Genomic DNA, 26,150 nt, shown 5'->3' on the forward strand with positions numbered 1-26,150 from the left:
ACTTTATTAAGCTTTAAAAAAACTTAGCAATAAAAGGAAATTACTAACAATGTATATCAAATAAACAAAAGCACCAGAAATTAATCAACTAAAATTAAAGAAACATAGAGGTGAATTATTTCCAAAATGGTGGAGGCCAGAATTAAAACCTTTTTTTTAGAAGGAATTTTTCTAACATCTAGAAACCTCTGCTGAACCTATGTATACTTAAATATAAAATCACTGGATATGGAAAAAATACATATTAAAACAAGTAATTTTCTACATTTAAGCTTTGATAAATATTTTTAAAAATCAACAACAATTTCAGCATAATAATCAGGTATATTCGCTTCTGATGAGTATGCAGCTATTTTAACCTTCCTGCAAGTCTATCTGGGAATAATACTCAAACTTTAATTAGTTCACAGCTTTTGACCCAGCAAATTTAGTTCCAGGCCTTTATTCACGGGAAATTATTTTGTAATTGTGCAAACATTTATATGCAACAGTACAAAATGGCGGGGGGGGGGGGGGGGCACATATATCTAGCTTAAGAGACTATCTACCCTAGAACATCTATAAAGGGAAGCCACTTAAAGTAGCCACTTAAAGAGTTATCCAGGTGTACACAGAAAGAGATCCATGACAGAAGTGTAGCCAGCTATCTAACAAACTGTATAAAATAGGATTACATTTTTTGTTCAAATGGAAGGCCATGCATATACTGAAGAAAGTTAGGAACAGTTATTTAAATGAGGGCATTAATCTGATTTAATTTCTCATTCTGCATTGCTTTTTTAAGTAAACAATAAAGCTTATTTATTCCAGAAAATAATTCTGCATTGTACAAACTCAATTTATTATGTTTGCTAATATGAATAAACAAGATACATATATATATGTAGAATCCTGTCCTCTTAGGTTAACAAGAGAAAAAGTAAATTACAGAGGTCCTAGAAAATTATACACAGTAGAGTCAGCACAAGTTGCATATGTATACAATTTATAATGTCTTTACATGGCCAGACCTAAAGGTATTCAATCATTATAAAGGGGCATACTTTGTATATAAAACATTTGAGAAAAACATCTGAGCCCATTTCATTCAGCAAAGGATACCCATAAGCAAGTCTTGGCTTGTGAACTCTACAGAGACTGACAAGAACTTATTTGTGAGGCAAAGTAAGGAAAGCAAACTTAAGGGGCAACTGACCTAACACCACCGTAAATGCTAAAAAGAATATCTCTCATTTGACACAACAGTCCATGAGCATGCACACAAGCTTTCAACACGAACCAAATGATTATAAAAGATTTCAACAGAACTTCTGACAACCTTTGTTATCTGTATTTTGCCACTACTTGTAGAATAGGTCTGAAGAAACTCTAAGAGGGATGGCCCTCCCAGACACATTTACAAATCAGAAAAGCAACTTCCCAGGCCAGCTAATTAAAATTCACTCTCCCACCTCCTATTTGCCAGGAACTACACAACAAACAAATTACGTGGAAAAGAAAAATACATTAATGCAAAAGACTGATTATTTCAAAAATATTCTGTCACTCAAAATAGCATTATAATGAAACGAAAGGTTTAGTACTTATGATCATGTTTAATGTTTTCTTTTGCAACAGCCACTCTTCCGTGAGAAAGACACTCTTCCTTAAGAAAGGCATGGACATTTCCACTTAACATTTTTTTCAGAGAAAAAATTTGGATTCAGAAGATCCTGGCCCAAAATAAGGCTAGCCAATAGGACAAATAGATTTGTTTGCATTCATGATTTAAAAAAATTTTTAATGTTTATTCATTTTTGAGAGAAAGAGAGAGAGCACAAGCAGGAGAGAGGCAGAGAGAGAGGGAGACACAGAATCTGAAGCAGGCTCCAGGCTCCAGCTGTCAGCACAGAGCCTGAGGCAGGGGGCTCATGAACCACGAGATCATGACCTGAGCCAAAGTCAGAAACTTAACCGACTGAGCCACCCAGGCGGCCTTTAGTGGTTTATTTTAAATGTTCTTGCTCCTACCAACCCTCCAGTGTTTACACTGTCTAGCACCCCAGTCCAATAAATTCTACCCCAGTCAGGGGAAGATATTCCTTACAGCTGGTTAGCCATGGCTGCTGCAGACAGCAACCAGGTAGGTAGGTTCTACTATCAAAGAAAAGATGTACCACAGCATGATCCTAAACAAACCAGGGTTTCAAAAGGACTTTCCCTCTGCCTCTTCTCTCAACAGCCTTCTCATCTCTCAACAAGCATAGACCTTTTGTGTCTGTATTCAGGCCCTAATTTTGCTATTTTCTGATATGTGAAGAAATCAAACCAGATCTGACCCCACTTCATGATTTTCAGGTTCAAGATAACCAAAGATATATTCTTTATCATTCACCCCAGAACTAACTCCTTTGGGTTCAGTGCCAAATGAGCAGAGGAAGTAAAACTAACTAAAACAGAGAACTGGACATTTCATTTAAGATTTAAAAATTCACCCAACTACCACAGAAAAGGAATAAAGTCTGCTGGAGCTAACGGAAAGGCAACACAAAGTAGTCTCCTGGCCTACCTATACCATAAAAAAGAAAACAGGCCCTCCAATTAACATTTTGGAAATATTACCTTTATTCAGAGTAATTTTTTAAATATGTAAATAGGAGGACAGATTAGCCCTTCAGCTCATTTTGAAAATAATAGAGATGGGGCACCAGCATGGCTCAGATGGTTGAGCATCTCAATCTACATTTCAGCCCAGGTCTTTATCTCACAGTTCATAGGACCGAGTCCCCCGTTGGGCTCTGTGCTGACAGATGGGAGCCTAGTTGGGATTCTCATTCTCATTCTCATTCTCATTCTCTCTCTCTCTCCCCCTTGCCCCACTCACGTGGTCTCTCAAAATAAACATTAAAAAAAAAAAAGAGGAAAGGAAATTAACAGAGAGCCATTCTACACTGCAACCATTAGCAATGTGGTAAACACACTCCCTAGAAAACATAGGCCTAAGTGTCAGCAAACAAAAACTATTCAAAATTTTATTTCATCACTTAACATGATGTATTTTCCCAACAAACTGACATATTTGGTAGCTCATCATGTTGACTAGTGTTATCTTGAATGGAATTTTACTCACAGATATTGCTATACTCAAATAGTGAAATATTTTCCCAATTATCTGATTTTTATAATTATAAAAAACTCATTCTGCTTATTTTATATTAAAGATAACATGTTTTACTTTCAAACAGTTCATTTTTATATAGCCTATCCTTAAAAATGAGAACCTGACTAAACTTGAACAGACAAGGAAGGCATTTCTGGTTGCATTCATTTTTATACCCCTTTTAAGGTGCATCATTATTTGTTTTAATCTGCTCTGAAATGGTTTCAATTCCAAATACAAATGAAATATTGTGCAATCTCCATGTAGAAATCAAAAGATTAGAGCTAACAACTGCCTACTGTGGCTTTAGTTATATCCTTCCTAAAATAAAAGGGATGAGCGTTAGTGTGCTTACACATCCTCAAACTTTACTAAACAACAACAACAAAAAAAAAACACAACAAAAAAAAACACACTTTGTTTTTTCCTTATTTTATCTATCTGTCAAAATTTGTCTGTAGAATATTCACACATAAGCAAATAGATATACCAGCAAATCCTGGTTTTCTGTTAGTCTAGAGATATAAGAAGTAGTAAGAGGTGACGACTGAGATGAAGAAACATGAGCAGTGAAGCCAAGAGAAGTTTTTCAGGTGGTGAAAATGTCCACAGGCCCAGAGAATTTGGAAACTGTGTAAGGCTGGAGTAGGTGACCAAGTTCTCTTTCGAGTCTTCAGATTCTACAACTTCATGAAGAAACCATATATAACAAAAACAGTCATTTCAGGTTAGTGTTCTTTCTGGTCTTAAAACAAATATGGAATGGAACCCATAACCCTCTCCACCCCCACCCCCAAAAAGGTGAAGTTCAAAATGCAATATGGAATTAGAGACAAATCTTGGCACTGCAAAACAATTAATAATAATTGGTAATACTTACCGTGTCTGAATTCCCTTCCAGCAATATATTGATAGCTTTGTTCACATCTCCATTACAGTCATGTAGAGCCACTATGCACTCATCCTGGTTTTTCCCCGTCACTTCCATAAGCTATCAAAATTATGAGGAAATAGTTAAAGGGACCCCAAAATGGCACTTAATATTAATTTTAAGATTCTTCTAGGGGCACTTGGGTGGCTTAGTCAGTTAAGTGTCTTGGTTTCAGGTCAGTTTGTAATCTCATGGTTCATGGGTTCAAGACCCTTGTCAGGCTCTGTGCTGACAGGGTGGACCCTGCTTGGTAATCTCTCACCCTCTCTTTCGGCCCCTTCACTGTGTGCGCGTGAGCTCTCTCTATTATAAACAAATAAACATTAAAAAAAAAGATTCTGGGGAGCCTAGGTGGCTCAGTCAGTTAAGCATCCTACTTCAGTTCACGTCATGATCTGACAATTGAGTTCGAGCCCCAAGTCAGGCTCTGTGCTGAAAGCTCAGAGCCTAGAGCCTACTTCAGATTCTGTTTCTCCCTCTCTCTGCCCCTCCCCTGCTCACACTCTGTCTCTCCTCTCTCAAAAATAAACATTAAAAAAAAGTTTTAAATAAAATAAATTTAAAAAAGATTCTTCTATATAAAAATAAAAACTACACAGTCCATCCACATGAAGATGCCCTCCTTCCAAACTCTGAGCTTATAATCCAAGGATAGGTTTACCTGCTTTTTGTAGCCATTCATTGTCTTTTTATAAATACAGAAAAGCCAAACTACTAATTAACCCTCCTTCAAACTGACCAAGTATCAGATTATTAATCAGCAGCGCACACATACATATATACCAACATTCTCAGCATATTCAGAGTCAGCTGACTACTTAGTTCAATGGCCTGGGATTTGCAAAATTCTGAACCAAACAGTAAGTGGACTATACATTTCCCAAAGACCAGCTGTATGTGGCTACATTAACAGAACACCCAGTCCAACTATTTTATACACAGAAAACATTCCCTATGTGGTCTATCACCCCTTGGATTAGAACACTCCACATACATACTAAGTTGCAACACCTAAAGTTCTCACAAATGAAATTCTATAGCTATGACCAACTCACTTCTAGACACAGTACTTTCACAAGCAGCTTCAACAGGGCACTATGTTTGAAGTAATCAAAGAAATCCCCTGATACATTCTCTGTAACAAGGCAGATTAAGCTAGTTAACATTTTCATCACAAGTATAATCACAGATTAGGCACAAGACAGGTTTCTTAATTACAACTGAAATGTATGATTTACATATCTGTTGTGTTTTACATATAACTGTTTTAGTGTGTGCTACCTGTTCAAAATGGTATGACCCCAACATCTGAAGTGCTTTCTCTAGGGTCAAAAAACTAATTGATAGCAAAGCCTACCTGGAATCTAGGTATCTTGATCTCATAAATACAGCTCTTTGCACTATACCCTCTCTCTCTGATTTCCTCTCTGCTTTACACAGCTAAAGTTCTGCACACTTTACAGCTTTCCAGTGCTTTGGTCTTTGGATATCTACTAGTGTCAGTTTTAATCAATGATCTGTTTTGTTGTTTTTAATGTTTACTTATTTCTGAGAAATAGAGAAAGAAAGCATGCACATGGGAAGGGAAGAGCAGAGAGAGAGATGGGGACACAGGATCTGAAGTGGGCTCTGTGCTGACAGCAGAGATCCAGATGCGGGACTCGAACCCATGAACTGTGAGATCATGACCTGAGCCATAGTTGGATACTTAACCAACTAAGACACCGAGGCGCCCCATCAGTGATCTGTATTAACACGATACCTGCAATATGCCTGTGTTAAGATGAATATTAAGTATCAAAATTACCCCCAGTGATTGAATTAGTAACAGACTGAAATTTAAACTTCTAACTCTGAACTCCTGGACCAGTGCTCTTTTTTTATGTATCTACTATGCTATTCATATAAAATGCAATATAATATGGAGCAGTACGTCTCAAACTGTACATAAATCTCCTTCCAGAAAAAGAGTTCTATAATTTTTAATAAATTTTTTATGGCCTTCTAAAAATATTACCAATAGTCTAACAACAGCAACTATAAGTAAAAGCAAAGAGTTTACATAGTAAAGGGCAAAATAGTTTGTTAGGCAGGAAGGTAGGCATGAGTGACCTTAGATGTCCAGATGGAGAACTCTAACTGAGAAGAATCAGGGGACCACCCCATTCCACCTATCTAGCAGTGGGTTTGTGGTTAAACATCCCAGCAGAGGAAGATTCAAGTCTGTTGTGCTTGTTGCATTTGTGCAGAAAGCAGATGTTTGTCCTTATTTGACCTATGTCTCTAGAATACAAATAATGTCATGGTTTCCTACAGGTGCAGACTTCAAATACATCTTGGGAAAGGACCTGCATAGTTGGATAATTATTATATAATCCAGGTCTGTCACTCAAATGTTGCAACCTTAGGATTTGCCAAAAAGAAAAAAATTGATGTTAAGTCCACAGCCCGAGTTTCCAAGGCCAACGTCTCTCTTGACTGGTCTGTTCCTCCATTGGAGTATACTTTACTAAAATTTTGTTTTGGTTTTTTTGTTTTGTTTGCTCTTCTGTAATTCTTTACAACGGCTGCAAAAAGAACTAAGACTTCTTTCTTTTTCCATCTAACTTTCAGTAACAAGTTCACTATGGGACATTCACTCCAAGAAAACAATTACTGGTAGACCTCTACCAAGGGATGGAACAAGAGAAGTGTTACAGCTTGATTCTAGAATCTTGAAAGAAAAAGAAGTCTTAACAGGAAAGAAGATTTTGAGATTAAGATTTTATTACCAAAATGGCCTCTCAAAGTTCTAAGTGAAAACATCACCCTAAAATTTAATGTTATATTTTCCAGCCTATGTTTGGAAGCACAACCATGTTGAAAGAGGCAATTCAGTTCTTCTTAACATTAAACAAAATTTTCTGAAAACCTGCCAAATACTAAATGTACCTTCTATTCACAGGTATAGACAATGTCAATGTGCCTTTTCACAAATGTCTACCTCATCGTTGACAACACTAGTAACTATGAAAACTCTACTGCCAAAATAACAGTATAATTTGCCAAAACATACCTGTTTAACTTTCGCTTCAAACTCTGAATCATTTTTATCGAAGATCACTTGAGCGAGACGCATCTGTTCAGCTGTTGCCTGAAAAGCACACACACAACTTTTAAAGAGTTGAGCACACAAAATAGAAGTTAGATGCCAAAATATGCTGCAAAAAGAAAAAAGCTCTCAAGCAGTACAGCACTATGTAACAGAAATACTGATTAACTAAAAAAAAACAAAAAAAAAACCAAAAGGACTCTGAATTTAGAGCTCTAAAATGTATACAATCTGTTTCCATAAGCCAAATTAGCATCAAATTAAATGGCATAAAGGTCCCATTCCTTTGGCCAAATGACAAAGTTATTATTCATCTCAACTGGCCATGTGACTCATTTAAATTTTCTTTCCCTTGAGGAAAGGGAGTGACAAGTACTAGAGAAAACTGGAAGAACAAGAAGCCATGGCAACTGCTAGACACAGGCTTAGAACCAGCCTGGCTGTCAAAAAAGAAAAAGAAACTCTGCTGTCAATTCTTAAAAGGTATCTTGGTCAGTACTGAAGAGAAGGGCTATATTTATCTAAATAAAAATTATGTGCAAGGGGGACGGGGGAAATGCCTGTGTGGCTCAGTCAGTTAAGTATCTGACTCTTCTTGATTATATCTCAGATCTTGATCTCAGGGTCATGAGTTCAAGACCCACGTTGGGCTCCATGCTGGGTGGGAAGCCTACGTGGCGGGGGGCGAGGGAAGAATGGCGCCTGAGTGGCTCAGTTGGTTGAGCATCTGACTCTTGATTTCAGCTCAGGTCATGATCTCCCAGCTCATGGGATCAAGCCTTGTGTCAGGCTCTGTACTGGGAGTTTGAAGCCTGCTTGGGATTCTCTTTCCCTCCCTCTCTGCTCCTACCCCACTCTCACTCTCTCTAAATAATAAATACAGAGAAGAGAAAAGAGAAAAAGAAAAATAGAATAAGGAGCAAAACCGATGAAAACACACACAAAAAAAAACCTAGAGAACAAAGCACAATTGCTATCTTCTGTTTCAAAACTAAAAGGCACAGAGCACAAAGAAAATGATAACAATACATAAAACAACATCTAAGTTTTTCTAACTCAGAAATAAAAATGAAGACTATACACAAAGAAGAAACATAATAATAAACGTTTAACAGTTAATGTTTCAAGAGAACTAGAAGGTGAAAGGGGAAAATATTTTAAGTAAAAATTTAGGGGTGCCTGGGTGGCTCAGTCAGTTAAGCATATAACTCTTGATTTCTGTTCAGGTCATGATCTCACAGTTTGAGTTCAAGTCCCACATGGGGCTTGGCACTGGCAGTGAGGAGCCTGCTTGGGATTCTCCCTCTTTCCATGCCCTCCCCTGGTTCACTCACCCTCTCAAAATAAATAAACTTCAAAAAACAAAAAAACAAAAACCAACTCATTTTATACTCAAGTGTGAAGGGCATAAATTGTTACCAGCACCTAATCACAAGGGAATATTATTCCCATGAGCCTTTCCTCAGGAATCAACAACAGTATTGTCCTTAGACAACCAAAATGACTATAGACATTGACATAAGTATTTTTTTAATTGTTCTTAATGTTTATTCATTTTTGAGAGATGGGGGGGTTGGGGGGTTGAGGTGGGGCAGAGAGAGGGAGTCACAGAATCTGAACCAGGCTCCAGGCTCTGAGATATAAGCACAGAGCCTGTTGTGGGATTCAAACTCATGAACTGCAAAATCATGACCTGAGCTGAAGTCAGATGCTTAACCAACTGAGCCACCCAGGTGCTCCTGACTAAGTATTAATGGTGACTGCCGAGCATATACTCACTGTAAAAAAAAAAAAAAAAAAAAAAAAAAGGCGGGGGGGGGGGAGGGCAAATGATATCTCAAAGGGAGAAAATATGCTATACAACAGGTAATGAACAGAGTATATAGATACAGTATAACTAAAAAGAAGAAGACTGGGGAATCTCTGCAACTTCCAGATGTGGCTTGTCAGCTGATTTAGGTCCCAAGGGTCCCAAAGGCTGTACCCTGAAGCAATGGATGCACCAACCTATCCTTCAGGCTGGCACTGGCTGCCACATTATCATATTTACACTTGAGGGCCACCTCTATCAAGTAAAATATGATTGTAGGGATATTGGGGTGGCCTTGTATTAGGCCTGTCGTATGGAAAAAACATGTAGTAACTGTCACATAGAACAAAGAGGCTAAGTCCTGTCACCTTTATGATAGGGACTGCCTGTATTAACCTGTACTAAATGTTGTTGTAGGGAGACAGAACTTGGCTTTGTTTTGGGAGCCTCCCATCTCCTTCAGATACCTGCCAACATCCTATATTTTCAACCCAACATGGGGCTTGATCCCACAACTCTAGGATCATGACATGAGCCAAAAATCAAGTGTCGGATGCTCTACAAACTGAGCCACTCAGGCACCCCAATTTCTTGATTCTTATTAAGCAGTCCTGTGATTATTTTTTGTTTTGTTTTAAGGTTTTTAAAAAAAATACACTGGGTTGAGGAGTCAACTTCGGCTCAAGTCATGATCTCAAGATTTGAGTTCAAGCTCCACATTGGGCTCGCTGCTGTCCATGCAGAGCCCGCTTCTGTCTTCTATCTTCTGTCCGTCTCTCTCTCTGCCCCTCCCCATCTCATGAGCTCTCTCTCAAAAATAAATATACATTAAAAAAGAAAATACACAATAAAAGTATTCAGATACCACAATCTTCAACTTACTCTGAAAAGGTTCAGGGGAAACACTATGTGTAGTTTCTCCTTTGTAAGAAGGAGAAAAAGATAAAGTAAACATGGTAAAAATGTTAGCATCTAGGAGATGTGGATGCAGGATATTCAGGAATTAGGTGTACTACTCTTGCAACTTTTCTCTAACTCTCAAAGCATGTTTTTTGTTTTGTTCGTTTGTTTTTTAAAGTGAGATTCAAAGAGACTGAAGTAATTCATCTAACTGGTAAAGTGGCAGGCCCACTCATGGTCTTCTCTCTTATCTCCCTCTAGTTTGATAGGTTATCTCAGAACACCTCTACCTTTGGACATTTAGAACTGAGTAATAAACATCTTACAGAATAAAGTTTTCCCCCCACCCTAGGTTGCTTCCCTAGGAAATACTTCCTAGAATGGGAGAATGGGATTAATGGATAAATGAACATGAACACTATTTTATTCACACTGCTTTGCGAAATTCTCAACACACATTTTTATTTTTTATTTTTCTCACCCATCCCAACCCTCATCACAAGTTTTTATAAAAGAAAATTAGGAATTTTTTTTTTTAATTTTTTTTTTAACGTTTATTTATTTTTGAGACAGAGAGAGACAGAGCATGAACAGGGGAGGGGCAGAGAGAGAGGGAGACACAGAATCAGAAGCAGGCTCCAGGCTCTGAGCCATCAGCCCAGAGCCCGACGCCGGGCTCGAACTCACGGACCGTGAGATCGTGACCTGAGCTGAAGTCGGACGCTTAACCGACTGAGCCACCCAGGTGCCCCAGAAAATTAGGAATTTAAGGGCCTAAGAATCTTTCCTACAGCTCAGTATGCAGTTTTTTCATCGCATTGCATAAAATGAGCCATCCCCAAAAGGCCCATGGAGAAACTAATGACAACTCTTAAGAGGAAGAGAGTCCCCTCCCCTAGTCTGGAGACTGATTCACTGGATATCAGCCCAAGAAGGTTACTTGGGTCTAAGATGAAAACAATTTATAATCCTGACATTTCATGTGACCCTCCTTTAAAAGATTACACTTTTATCAAGTTTTTCTTCTTTTTAATTTAAGAGAGAGAAAGAGAGAGAAAGAGCACAAGCGAAGAAAAGGGCAGAGGGAAACAGAATCTCAAGCAGGCTCCATGCTCAGCAAGAAGCCTGAGGCAGGGCTCAATACCACGTTCCTAAAATCACGACCTGAGCAAAAGTCAAGAGTCAGACACTCAACCAACTGAGCCATCCAGGCATCCCTTAAGATTTTATTTTTGGAGCACCTGAGTGGCTCTGTCAGTTAAGCACCCAACTCTTGATTTCAGCTCAGGTTATGATCTCACAGTTCATAGATTCAAGCCCTGCATCGGGCCCTGCATTGACAGTGTGCAACCTGCTTGGGATTCTCTCTCTCTCCCTCTCTCTCTCCCTCTCTCTCTCTCTCTCTCTCTCTCTCTGCCCCTCCCCTGCTGGCATGCTCACACTCTTGCTCTCTTCTCCCTTAAAAATACACATAAAAAATTTAATTGTTTATTTTTGAGAGAGAGAGAGAGAGAGAGAGAGAGAGAGAGAGAGAGAGAGAGAAAGAGAGAGAAAGAGAGAGAGAGAGAGAGAAAGAGAGAGAGAGAGAGAGAAAGAGAGAGAGAGAGAGAAACACAAGATCTGAAGTAGGCTCTTTACTGACAGACAGCAGAAACCCTGATGCGTGGCTCAAACTCACAAACCGCAAGATCATGACCTGAGTCAAAGTCGGATGCTTAAATGACTGAGCCACCCAGGTGTCCCAAAAGATTTTATTTTTAAATAATCTCTATACCCAATGTGGGGCTCAAACTTACATCCCTCAGATCAAGAGTCACATGCTCCATCGACTAAGCCAGCCAGGCATCCCTAAAAGATAACACTTTTAATCTTGACTGATTCAATAAACAAAAACAAAAAAATATTGTTTTCATCTATTTTTTTTATTATTAGCAGGGTTGCACCTATGCTTACTTATAACTTGTATTCCTTCTTTGATAAGAGGCTGTTGATAAAATATTTTCTTAAGCATTCACCTATAAAGGGAAGGCCTATTCCAAAAAGTCCAAATTTTTCCAAAAATAGGTAGTCTTTCTTGATTATTTGTAAGTATCAGGGTAAATATATTTAGGAGTAAGCACTGTATAGATGTAGGTCTGTTGACAGAAGCAAAATACAAGGCTAAAGTTATACTGAAAAATGTAAAACAACAATTAAGTAGAGTCTACACTCCGTGTCTCTCTTTTTTATATTTTTTAATGTTTATTAATTTTTTCAGCTTTGCAAGACATAGGGTTTTTTTTTTTTAATATGAAATTTATTGTCAAATTGATTTCCATACAACACCCAGGGCTCAATGTTTGTTTATTTTTGAGAGAGAGGCAATGAGAGTATGAGCTGGAGGGGGGGTTGGGGTGGGGGTGGGCAGGGAGAGAGGGAGACACAGAAACTGAAGCAGGCTCCAGGCTCTGAGCTGTCAACACAGAGCCCGACACGGGGTTCAAACTCACGAACCGTAAGAGAAATCATAACCTGAGCCAAAGTCAGACACTTAACTGACTGAGCCACCCAGGCACCCCTACTTTCTGTGTCTCTTAATATCAATAGGGCACTTGGGTATGAATGACTATTAAAAAAGTACCTGTAATTAGCTATCAAAGTATAGTCAAGTATCAATCTGAAATTTATGATGGGTCTCTAGAAAAAGGTTTGCAAAACTAGTCAATAACATGTATAAAATGCTCTATTTTGTACCAGGTACTGTAGTTAGCATTTTATTTAAATTGTCTCACTTCATTTAAAATAATAATATAGGGCACAGGCTCTGTGCTGACAACTCAGAGCCTGGAGCCTGCTTCAGATCCTTTGTCTCCCTCTCTCTTCTCCTCCCTTGCTTGCTCTCAAAAATAAACATTAAAAAAAAATTTTTTTTAAAGGTTGGGGGCACCTGGGTGGCCCAGTGGGTTGAGTGCTGACTTCAGCTCAGATCATGAGTTCATGGTTTATGGGTTCGGGTCCCATGTCTGGCTCTGTGCTGACAGCCTGGAGCCTGCTTCAGATCCTGTGTCTCCCTCTCTCTCTGCTCCTCCCCTGCTTGCGTGCTCTCTCCCACTCTCAAAAATAAACACTTAAAAAAATTTTTTTTTAAATAATAATATAGGGGCGTCTGGATGGCTCGGTCAGGGTAAGTGTCTGACTTTGGCTCAGGTCATGATCTCCTGGTTCGTGAGTTTGAGCCCCGCGTCAGGCTCTCTGCTGACAGCTCAGAGCCTGAGCCTGCTTTGGATTCTGTGTCTCCCTCTCTCTCTGCCCCTCTGCCACTCGCAGTCTGTCTCTCTCTCTCTCTCTCAAAAATAAAATAAACATTCAAAAAATTTTAATAATATAAATAAATCTAAGGTAAAACTATTTATTTCTATTAAATAGAAATTAAATATTTTATATATATGGGCCTTATTAACTAAAAGCCATATAATATTAAAGGACTCTTTCCAGCCAACAATGCTTGAAAGTAAAGGCAGCTTTTTGTAAGTGTCTTATAATTCATTTATTTCTCTACTTCAGAGTATTACTTCTCCATATATTCTGGATTCTCCAAATATATTCCAGATTCTCCAAATATATTCCAAGCACATACCTAGATTAATAATAAAGAAAAGGAGGAGCACCTGGCTAATTCAATCAGTAGAGTATGCGACTCCTGATCTTAGGGTTTTAAGTTCGAGCCCCATGTTGGGTGTAGAGATTACTTAAAAATAAAATCTTACCAAGAAAAAAAAGAAAAGAAAAAGAAGAAAAAGGAGATAGCTAGATGCTAACAGTAGCAGAAAAATGTTCAGAATCAAGTAGTTGACAGTGTCTATGAATCACTGCTTCTCTTTCCCATTATGTAAAATCTACTTTATAAAAACAAGATTCAAAATCCTAAGGTTTCCTACAAAAGACATATGTGCTTCCTACTTAACATAACTCTAAACAAAGCAAACAAGAGTTTCACAAAAACTTACCTGTACTACTTGTTTCTGTAGTTGTGATGCCTGTGTTCCTGAAATCTGTGTTTTTTCCCGAGAACCTCGGGAACGGTCACTGCTCACCGAAGTCATCATATACAGTATATACAAAATAACGTATGTACAAAATAGAAAATCTGCAAGAAAGCAGGCATTCCAAATTACAGTATGAGGCAAGAAAAAAATCCAGGGATAAGGAGGAAACATGAGACAAAACATAAAAGTTCTCTAAAACACAAATTCTCAAGAAATAATCCATTAAGGTTTTACATTTTCCTAGCAACAAGTGGACCAATTTTACTAACTAATGCAATCTCAAAGTTTAGGGAAAAACAAATTTAAAAAATGGGGCGCCTGGGTGGCTTAGTTGGTTAAGTGTCCGAGTTCAGCTCAGGTCATGATCCCACGGTTCTTGAGTTCAAGCCCCATGTAGAGCTCTGTGCTGATAGCTGGGAGCCTGGAGCCTACTTCGGATTCTGTTTCCTTCTCTCTGTCCCTCCCCTGCTCATGCTCTGTCTCTCAAAAATGAATAAACATTAAAAAAAATTTTTTTTAACGAAAATCTATAGTTTAAAATTATAGCAATTCTAAACAAAAATCTCAGGAGCTCCTGGGATGCTTAGTCAGTAGAGCTGACTATTTAGTTCACTTGGACAAGAGGGATCCCTCTCTGAAGGCCAGCAGAATGAAGAAGAGGTACTACAACAGCTAAATTTTTATGATTAGGACACAGTCAACAGTTTGTTGTATCAGTCTTTACTTTTTTTAGTAAAATAGGCAAAAACATCTGCAGAGAATGGGATGGGTGAGGAATGTTAAGAAAATGGATTCTCTGGGGCGCCTGGGTGGCGCAGTCGGTTAAGCGTCCGACTTCAGCCAGGTCACGATCTCGCAGTCTGTGAGTTCGAGCCCCGCGTCAGGCTCTGGGCTGATGGCTCGGAGCCTGGAGCCTGTTTCTGATTCTGTGTCTCCCTCTCTCTCTGCCCCTCCCCCGTTCATGCTCTGTCTCTCTCTGTCCCAAAAATAAATAAAAAACGTTGAAAAAAAAAAAATTAAAAAAAAAAAAAAAAAAAAAGAAAATGGATTCTCTCAGAATAAACTTAAAAAGGGGGGAGAAGGGCTGGGGGCCTACATGGCTCTTGATTTTGGCTCAGGTCATGATCTCATGGTTCATGAGATCGAGCCCACTGGGCTCAGTGTTGACAGTGAGAAGCTTCCTTGGGATTCTCTTTCTTCCTCTCTGTCTGCCCCTCCCTGACTTGTGCTCACTCTCTCAAAAAATAAATAAAACACTTAAAAAAAAAAAAAAAAAAAGGGGGGGGGTCAGGGAGCACCTGGGTGGCTTAGTCGGTTAAGCGTCCGACTTCGGCTCAGGTCATGAGCTCGCGGTCAGTGGATTAGAGCCCTGTGTTGGGCTCTGTGCTGACACTTCAGAGCCTGTAGCCTGCTTCAGATTCTGTCTCCCCTGCCCCTTCCCCACTTGCATGCTGTCTCTCTTTCAAATATAAATAAAACATTAAAAAAAAACTTGTTTTTTAAAGCGGGGGGGGGGGGGGGGGGGGCGGGGCGGGGGGGGTCTCCTGGGTGGCTCAGTCAGTTAGGCGTCCAGCTCTTGATTTCAGCTCAGGTCATGATCTCATGGTTTGTGGGATCAAGCCTTGTGTCCAGCTCTGCACTGACAGCGAGAAGCCTGCTTGGGATTCTCTCTCTCCCTTTCTGTCCTTCCCTCACTCAAGCTCTCTCTCAAAATACATTAACTGATTAAGAAAGAAAGAAAGAAAGAAAGAAAGAAAGAAAGAAAGAAAGAAAGAAAGAAAGAAAGAAAGAAAGAGAAAATGGCAAAAGCTTGTAATAGCTACTAAGGGAAATACAAGGGGAAGTTGATAGAAAACAAGTAAAAAGAATTGAAGAGCGACACTGAAGATCCCAAATGAAAGCAGAAATCCTAAATATATAGGTGGCACTAATCCACATATTACCATGAAAGCAAAGCTAATGTCAGAAATTGAGAATTGCAACTGAATAATCAAGGGAGATGTGGGTTAAGATGAATAAACCCCTTGTTGAATTATCTCACAAAATAAAAGAATTTTAAACCAGAAAGAGTCCATTTATTCAAGGCACAGATGACATCACCAGGTGAAGAGCTGCTCTTATCTACCTCTAACACTGGGGCCTTTCCCGTAATACGTATTTGAAAACATCCCTTCCTAAAGAATACTCTCCAGCTTATTACGATCCTGGCTGCGAGATTCACAACCTCACTAAAGGCAAAGAATAACACTTTTAAATAATGTTTTCCAGGGGTGCCTGGGGCTCAGTCAGTTAAGCATCCGACTTCGGCTCAGGTCATGACCTCATGGTCCAGGGGTTCAAGTCCCGCGTAGGACTCTGTGCTGGCAGCTCAGAGCCTGGAGCCTGCTTCAGATTCTGTCTCCCTCTCTCTCTGCCCCTCCCCAGTTCACATTCAGTCTCTCTCGCTCTCAAAAAGAAATAAACATAAAAAAAATTCTATGTTTTCCATTAAAACTGTATTTTATTCTAGTATGATTGACTTACAGCCTTCTGGGTCATTAAGTACTCAGACAATTTGATGAAAAGTATGGACTCTCCCCTCAGAAAAATGCATAGCCACATACAATGCTGCCTGAAATTTCAGGTTTATATCTCCCATACCCTTCCCCAAAGCAATGGGCAACCCCACTCTACCCCCTCAATGCCCACAAACAGCCAGGCAAAAAGCCATGCTCCAAGAATTTACAACAGCTCTCAGGGCACCTGGCTGGCTCAGTCTGAAGAACATGTGAGTGTTGATCTCTGAGTCATGAGTTCAAGCCCTACACTGGATATTTTTTAATAAATAAACATTTTTAAAAATTTTTGGAAACGTTCAAAAATATAAACTATTAGGGCCCTTATTCTTAAGGGTATCCTTGATCAGGCCAATATTAAATATAACTGCTGGGGCACATGACTGGCTCAGTCAGTAGAGCATGGAGACTCTTAATCTCAGGGTTGTTAAGTTTGAGTCCCAAGTTGAGTGTATAGATTACTTAAAATATAACTGCTCATTTGGTCATGAATCAAAATCTCATAATTATCACACTTTTTAAAGGGGTTCTCAGGGCGCCTGGGTGGCTCAGTCGGTTGAGTATCCAACTTTGGCTCAGGTCACGATCTCGCAGTCCGTGAGTTCGAGCCCCGCGTCGGGCTCTGGGCTGATGGCTCAGAGCCTGGAGCCTGCTTCTGATTCTGTGTCTCCCTCTCTCTCTGCCCCTCCCCCGTTCATGCTCTGTCTCTGTCTCAAAAATAAATAAAAGCGTTAAAAAAATTTAAATAAAAAAAAATAAAGGGGTTCTCTTCTCTGCTTCCCTAAAAACCAAAAGCACCTGCTTTGCTCCAAAAGAAACAAGGGAAAACTCATATCCTCTTACATTCAATAAACATATACTTAAGTCTTAATACTTAATCATCATACTACTACCTATGTCCTCTCTAGAGAAACTGGCTGTTATCAAGATCTGCTGAAATGTTACAAATACACTCGGTTAATGGTAATGGTAAAAGTCATGATTTATCTAAATATCTTAGACAAATATAATTAGTGGGAAAACCTATATATCCTTCCCTCCAAATCACATTTAAGAGCATCAACTGGAACTAGACTAACCCTCTATGACTTACAAATATCTGCTTGAATCAATATGCTAAATAGGAAACATGAAACAATGTACTTCATATCAATTTTTTTTTTCAATGTTGGGCCTACGTGACTAAAAATTAAAACTGGAACAGTTTACACCACTTGGGGCACCTGGGTGGCTCAGTCAGCTAAGCGTCCAACTTCAGCTCAGGTCATGATCTCACAGTTTGTGAGTTCAAGCCCCGCATCGGGGCTGACCGTTCAGAGCCCGGAGCCTGCTTTGGATTCTGTGTCTCCCTCTCTCTGCCCCCTCTCTCTCATGTACGCACTCTCTCAAAAATAAATAAGCATTAAAAAAATTAAAAACACTGTGTACCACTTATAAGATGATTTCATGGGTGAGATGTCCAGGAAAGAGGCATTTTACACTGCCCTAATTGGTCCAACCTATCTCGGATAAGCTGTAACCTATCCATCCCCTTAAGGAAGCCTAGAAGAAGTTCATTATCTGCCATCTCAAGGTCCTCTTTTTTTTTTTTTTTTTTTAAATGTTTATTTGGTGGGGGGGCAGGAGCAGAGAGGGAGACAGAGGATCTGACGCAGGCTCCTTGTTGACAGCAGAGAGCCTGACACAGGGCTTAAACTCAGGAACCCTGAGATCATGACCTGAGCCGAAATCAAGAGTTGGACACTTAACTGACTGAGCTACCCAAACGCCCCTAAGAATCCATTTTCGTAACATCCTATTTTTAGTTTACAAAGTATCCTATTTTTTATCTTATTGTACACCACAACAGTCTTAAGGAATAGATAGATATTATTGCTATCCCCATTCGTACATGCTGAATCAGCATGGACAAAATATTCTTTGGAAAAAAAAAATGTATGAGTTGTCTCAGCCCTCAAAATTCTATGCTATAGCTTGTAGCAAAACTTCTAAATACAAATGTGTGTGTGCAAAACAATGTACAAAAATTAAGTATATGTACCTATATGCCAGCTAAAGGGAAAAAAATAAGTCAATTTCTTAAGAAATTGTCTATGACTCCTTCTGCACTACAATGGCAGTACTGAATAGTTGTAACAGAAGCAAGGCAGAAAATATTTACTACCTGGCCCTTTACAGAAAGTGTTCTCACCCTTTTTCAGAGTTAGAGTGGTAATTCTCCCTCAACTACAGATTCAATTAAATTCTCATCAAATTTCTAACAAGGATTTTTTTTGAAGTTTGTTTTTTTGTTTTGTTTTGTTTTTTTTTAAATAATCTCTACACCCAACATGGGGCTTGAATTCATGACTGGGAGATCAAGAGTCATACGCTCCTCCAACTGAGCCAGCCAGGCGCCCCTCTAACAAGGTTTTATTGCCTAAAACCTTACTAGTCGGATTCTAAATTTACATGGGAAGCAAATAGTCAAGAACAGCCAAGATACTTCTTCAAAACAAAACAAAACCAAAAACCAAAGGAACAATACTTACCTTACAGGTACCAAGGATTATAATGCTTCAGTAATTACAACAGTACAGGGATAGAAAAGCTGGCCAATGGATCAGAACAAGAAGCCCAGAAAGAGACCCAAGCATATACAACTATGGTTTCTAACAGAGATGGCATTGCATGCAATGAGAAAAGATAAATTCTTAAAGAAGTGAGGTTGAAAGAAGTGGTTGATTATACTTAAAAAAAATTTTTTTTATTAGACCATACATTAAAAAGTCAAATTAGGGGTGCCTGGCTGGCTCAATCAGAAGAGCATGCAACTCTTTATCTCGGGGTCATGAGTTCGAGCCCCACTTAGTATAACAATCTGGCCTTATCTAATAAAGGTGAACATGTATATACCCTATGACTTACATGCTATAGAAGCTGGTAACTTTTAGAGATTAAGAATGACCTAAGACCAAATCATAGCAGAGCCAATGATTCCAAAAAGAACAATACATGGAATTCTATTTTCTAGAACAAGAAGTTACAGAGACCTCAAAGCAAGCATTCACATGATGTGGAATAATGTTCCCCTATTTATAAGTCTTCTACATCTCAAGTTAATGAAATGACACTATGTATACTAGCATTTCTAAGTATCTTTTGGACCTGTGTATCCAAAAGATACTCAGAGGAGACTAACCAAAATTCAACATACCAGTTCAGGCATCACAAGGAAAATTATATCCCTGAAAGTCTGACCAGCTTTTTCTGAGTTACCTATCCTAATATCATTTACTTATGTTCCCAGTAGGTCCTCTGTTAACTGGAATGCTAGATAAAGGCCACAGACATATTACTGCACTGACTTTTACATCAACTATAATAGCAAATAACCAATTAACCAGAGTATTTCACATGCCAAATATGCTGGTTTAAAACTCACTATATTTCAGGGGCAACTGGAAGGCTCAGACAATTGAGCATTTGACTCTTAACCTCAGCGCAGGTCATGATCTCAGTCTGTGGGTTTGAGCCCTGTGTTGGGCTTCACACTGAAAGCATGGAGGCTGCTTGGGATTCTCTCTCTGCCCCTCCCAGCTTGCATGCACTCACACACACACTTTCTCCCTCAAAATAAACAAACTTAAAAAAAACTTACTATATTTGAATCTGCCTCTCAGTAACAGTACACACTTTGAATTTTTTTTTTTTTTTTTTTGAGTTTAACCATTTTGATATTTTGTTGGTTTGGGTTTATTGTTTTAGTTATATTACATGGAACACAGTTAATCGTTCTGCCATAATGATTTTTACAGCTTTCTCCGAGTTTAGTGTTCTCCAAAATGAATAAATACACATGAACAAATACACTTTTTTAAACTATAAAAGCACCACACAAATGTTAAAACACATTAGTATTTCCCAGGGCACCTACATGGCTCAGTCAGTTAAGCATCCAACTCTTGATTTCAGCTCAGGTCACGATCTCAAAGTTTGAGAGATCAAGCCCACATCAGGCTCTGTGCTGACAAGCTTGCTTGGGATTCTCTCTCTCCTCTCTTTGCCCTTCCCCTGCTCAGGCGCATGCTCTCCCAAAATAAATAAAAACTTGGGGCGCCTGGGTGGCTCAGTCGGATAAACGTCCGACTTCAGCTCAGGTCATGATCTGGCAGTCTGTGAGTTCGAGCCCCGCATTGGGCTCTGTGCTGACAGCTCAGAGCCTGGAGCCTGTTTCAGATTCTGTGTCTCCCTCTCTCTCTGACCCTCCCCCGTTCATGCTCTGTCTCTGTCTCAAAAATAAATAAACGTTAAAAAAAATTTTTTTTTTTTAAATAAAAACTTTTTAAAAAGTTATTTCTGAAGTAAAGGGATTTACTTGATTATTTCTAAAATCACCTCTAAGCATGATTATTCTGTAATTTTACCTTATGTATCTAAAGTTAAACATCCAATCAAAATCTTAGTGGTATTCCTAAAGTTAAAAAAAAAAATTTTTAGTTTACTTACAGATTTCCAAACAGTTGCTTTTGTACTGAATTATGTGACCCTTTATTCACTCATCTTTTCAACTGTTTATCACTCTATGCTCTCATTTATGAAAATAATCTAGATACATTAAATATAACAAAGAATTTCTTCTTACAGGAGTGCCATCTGCTGATAAAAATCTGCATGTACAGAAATAAACATAAGCTAAGTTGAATGGATGCTAAGACTGACCTTTCTGATTTACCAAAAGAGACTTTTAACAGTCTTGTTATTACACCCAAACATTTTGATACAATGTACTTGAATCCCTACTTGTCAATCAGGAAAGCAACACAAGTTTTTTATGTTTCAAACTATTACAGTTTTACTAATTCACTGTATCAGTATAAATATTAAGACTTCTATCTCCACTGCAATCATCAATCCTCAATCCACATTCCAAGTAGGTGTTTAGACTATAAATAATGTCCCCAGTTCCATGGCTGAATCAGAATTATATTGCCTTGTGAAACATGAGAAGTACACTGCTTACTTTATGTTACATACTTTTGTTTGGAAATAACCATTTTTATCCTTTAAAGTTTACTCCTCTGGGTTATATATACATAAACTGTTACCACCAAACACAAATACAATCCTTGCCAAAAAGAAAAAAAAAAAATTCAAAGAAGAAAAACGATGGCCCCAACATTTGCTTCTGAGGATGCTTAAACCAATTCAGATTAGCTTATTTTCTGTCAACATAGCTACCCACACTAACTGTAATATCAGAATAGCTGTATTTCCACTTAATAAAAAAAAAAAAAAAAAGTCTTGAGGTGCCTGACTAGCTCAGTCCGTAGAGCATGTGACCGTTGATCTCAGGGTCTCACTTTGAGCCCACAATGGATGTAGACTTTACTTTAAAAAATTCAAAAACTGGGGCGCCTGGGTGGCTCAGTCGGTTGAGCAGCCGGCTTCGGCTCAGGTCATGATCTCGCAGTCTGTGAGTTCGAGCCCCGCGTAGGGCTCTGTGCTGACAGCTCAGAGCCTGGAGCCTGCTTCGGATTCTGTGTCCCCCTCTCTCTCTGCCCCTCCCCCACTCATGCTCTGTCTCTGTCTCAGAAATAAACATTAAAAAAATTTTTTTAAAAATTCAAAAACTGAAGTCTTTTTTTTAATGTTTATATTTGAGAGACACAGAGACAGAGCATGAGCAGGAAGGGGCAGAGAGAGAGAGGGAGGGAGGGAGACACAGAATCCGAAGCAGGCTCCCAGGTGCCCCTCAAAAAATAAAAAGTCTTAATGCTTAAGATGTCCAGCGAAAAACTTCCAAAGATAAAACTGGGAATTTACAGAGCAAGCACAGAGGAAAAAATTAAAAATTGTTACTGAAATTTTCTGGAAAAACAAACTTTCTTATATTAATTTTATATATAACTTCTGGGGGTGCCTGGGTAGCTCAGTTGGTTAAGTGTCCAACTTCAGCTCAGGTCATGATCTCAAGGTTTTTGAGTTTGAGCCCCGCGTTGGGCTGTGCTGACAACTCAGAGCCTGGAGCCTGCTTCGGATTCTGTGTCTCTTGCTCTCGCTTGCTCTCGCTCTCTCTGCCCTCCCCCTCTCATGCTCTCTCTCTCAAAAATAAATAAGCATTTAAAAAAATTCTGGAGACAGTGAATTCATGAAACAAAGTAAAAGCATAAGTTATTAAAAAACTTATCAACCACCAATCAATTGTGAAAATGAATAAGGCAAGGAAACTAGACTATAAAAAGCAACAACTTTGACTAACATACTGTCACATGGGGAAATTCTATGTTGTCTCTTCTGGAAACAGAGCTATGTGTAGTAAATCGGAATGCTTCTGCAATAAGCACCCAGTTGCCAGACCAAAGGAATTCGGTTTACACTTGTGTTCCATTCCCTCTATCACTCTCCACCCACAAGAACTACTACTCTCCAACAGGTTCCAAGAGAATTCTTAGAATAGAAACAGACAAGAGCAAGAGATTCTAAAAATAATCCAGCAGAAACTCAAACATACATATCTCAGGTTCTTGAACTGAAGGAAAGACGAGGTTATTTCAATCTATCCAACCAAATTTTAAAACCCATATTTACCTCACTTCATCCAAAGTAAATTAAAGATGGGATAGATTAATATCAGGTTAGAACTGCTACATTTTTAACTTCTTTAAAAACAGTATCAGCAAAATACCATATAAAACGTCCTACCTAGATTATCTCAAGTGCAGGAATAGTCTAAATTACTTGTTATATAAGGAAAGTAAGCCAGGAGAATAAACTAACTTGATTAAACTACACATTTTGTCTGTAGAAGGGATATTTTTAGAAAATGTTTTATTAACCGCTATTTTTTTCAAGGACTTTTTTAAAGATAAGATACCTCAGTGAAACAGTGGCATTTTCGAGTGAGTCTAGAGTTTAGAATTAACTGAAAACGGCTACAAGCCACTTGTACTTCTATTAAAGCTTAAGTAAATACCACAAATTCATCTTAAGAGGACGCTAACTTTAGGCCAAACAAACAAAAAAAGTGGCTGGAACTTATCTAAAAACCACATAATATCATACCCTAACAGAAAAAATAAGGGCACACTTGATCTTTCTAAAAATTTACAGAACACTTTTTGATAACATGCTGAAAACTATGAAGATGTTGCTGAAAGCACCAACCACCAAAGTACTTTATTTAAGATGGTATCACAAAGTGTCAGCATTGGAAGGTAATTCTAAAACCAGGAGGCTCACACAACTGTAGAGTAGCTCATCTACTACATCAAAAAAAATCTATATTCCAGACACAGCAAAAATACATGTTTCTTTTTCAAAGAGAATGTAATTATTCAAACAACATGAATTAGTCAGCTAAGGGCTCAACTACTATAAACAGAATATACAGTTTATGTCCAAGAAGCAAGTTTCTATCAAGAATGCTTAGAGATGCTATTCACTCAGTCCTGAGACTAATGGTGCCAGGACTATCTTAGACTGGCAAGGAAAGGGGATCCTTCATCTATATGAAGGATTTAATTTATTCACTCATTCCCAAAAGCCTAAAACCCATAAGTAGAATAATACCAGCAGCAAACACATACTGTTTAATATGTGCCAGACACTATCATACACACAGTATTAAGTCATTAAACTTCCCAACAACACTGAGGTATATGCTAATTATTACTCCCATTTTTTACAGACAGGAAACTGAGACAGATTCACAGCTAGTCAGTGGTAAAACCAAGATTCAAACCCAGGTAATCTAGGCCCACAGTCTGTGTCCTTAATCACTATGCTATGCTATAAGGCTAATTGCTCAATTGTAGATACACAACAAGACTCCAAGTCAGCTTCCTCTTTAAGGCAGCATAACTACAGTTGGTATCACCTGATGTGACAGATTTGGTTCTAGGTCAGAATCTCAACTATCTTCCTAACCTTTCAGATATTCACTGGTGCTCCCCTGGCTCTATATCGTTACAGTTTTGTTACCAGTTCTGTTTCACTATGTGTATTTAACTTCCAATTTGCGTTCTTGCTTTTCCTATTAAGAAAATGCCCACTGGGGCACCTGCGTGGCTCAGTCAGTTGGGTATCCAACTCTTGATTTTGGCTCAGGTCATTATCTCATGGTTCGTGGGATGAAGGCCCATGTAGGGTTCTGCACTGGCAATGAGAAGCCTACTTGGGTTTCTCTCTCTCCCTCTCTCTCTACCCCTCTCCCATTCATACTCTCCCTCTCAAACATTTTTTTAAATACCCATTAAGAAAAAGAGAGAGAAAATACCCATTATTCTCAACTGTTTTCCAGAGAAGAAATTCATTTGTTCATTTCTGCAAAGAATAGGATTGGCTTAGATTAAGAACTTCAAGGGGGTGCCTGGCTGGCTCAGTTGGGAGAGCATGACTCTTGATCTCAGGGTCATGAGTTCAAGTCCCACACTGGGTGTAGAGATTAGAAAAAGATACAATAAAATTTAAAAAAAATATTTTGGGGCACCTGGCTGCCTCAGCTAGTGGAGTTTGTGACTCAATCTCAGGGCTGTGAGTTTGAGCCCTACATAAGGTACAAAGATTACTTAAAATCATGGGGCACCTGTGTGGCACAGCTGGTTAAGCATCTGACTCTTGATCTCAGCTCAGGTCATGATCTCACAGTTTGTGAGTTCAAGCCCCACACTGGGTTCTGCACTGATGGTGTAGAGCCTACTTGGGACTGTCTCTCCTTCTCTCTGACTCTCCCCCACTTGTACGCGCGCTCTCTCTCTCAAGATAAATAAATTTTTTTTTTAATAAATAAAATCTTAAAAACAAACAAACAAACAAAAACTTCAACTGATCTGGGAGACCCAGAGTAGCTAGCAAGAGGAACTCTATATCACCCACCCAGGAGACAATAAGGCAGGCTAGGGTGCCAAAAAACTCTAGTATGAGATGCAATTCCATGCAACTAAACTGCTTGTGCCTACATGCCAGAAGCTGACCAAGCTGATACTTTTATTCTCCACAGCTGCTGAGGGCAGGGTCAAGCCTCCAGCAGCTGGTGAACAAGGTTAACTCCCCTACACCCAAGCTTGGCTGACAGAAGAGCCACAACATTATTTACTATTCTGTGCATATAATATGCCCATGGAAAAGATAAGTGCTGGTAAAGTCTGAACATTACAAAGATTATTTAAGTCCTATTTCCTCTTTCAGGTTACCTAAGGTCAAGGAGGAAAAAGTATTTAATTTTATCTATGGCTGCTTGCATACATCTGTCCCACTCCTACGTTGCTAATTTCTTGGCTATAAACCATCTTTTACCCAGAACTCCAGCTCAGCAGCTACCTTATTCTTATCCCCTGAAAAGTTTCTCATTATTCATGACTAGTCTTAACCCCCTTTTTTTTAATAGCCCTTTTCTCTCTCCCGACCCCCTCAAAAAAAGGTCTATACTATACAGGATTTCACAAGACCTATAAACTTATAATACTATACTCTTAAAAAAAAGAATACTGGGGCACCTGGATGGCTCAGTCAGTTAAGCATCCGACTCTTGATTTCAGCTCAGATCAAGATCTGCAGTTTGTGAGTTTGAGCCCCGCACTGCACTCTGCACTAACAGGGCAGAGCATGTTTGGGATTCTTTCTCTCTCTACCCCTCCCCTGCTCATCTCTCTAAATAAATAAATAAATAAATAAATAAATAAACAAACAAACAAACAAACAAACATTAAAAAATGTTTT

The 26,150-nt window shown here is 38.8% G+C and overlaps 1 protein-coding gene across 4 annotated transcripts in view; it reads right to left on the minus strand.

Annotated features, from left to right (window-relative positions):
• Positions 1–26,150, minus strand: part of UBAP2 (ubiquitin associated protein 2) — a 110,857-nt gene that overhangs the window by 66,591 nt on the left and 18,116 nt on the right. For all 4 annotated transcript variants that reach the window (XM_042912827.1, XM_042912826.1, XM_042912825.1 and 1 more), the window contains exons 2-4: positions 13,858–13,997; positions 7,126–7,203; positions 4,020–4,130 (exon numbers count right to left, since the gene is read on the minus strand). In XM_042912827.1, coding sequence (XP_042768761.1) covers positions 4,020–4,130; positions 7,126–7,203; positions 13,858–13,956 — 288 coding nt within the window. In that variant the 5' untranslated portion in view covers positions 13,957–13,997. The remainder of the gene's footprint in view (positions 1–4,019; positions 4,131–7,125; positions 7,204–13,857; positions 13,998–26,150) is intronic.

This window comes from Panthera leo, chromosome D4 (genome assembly GCF_018350215.1).
Source record: "Panthera leo isolate Ple1 chromosome D4, P.leo_Ple1_pat1.1, whole genome shotgun sequence".
NCBI classification, from domain to species: Eukaryota; Metazoa; Chordata; class Mammalia; order Carnivora; family Felidae; genus Panthera; species Panthera leo.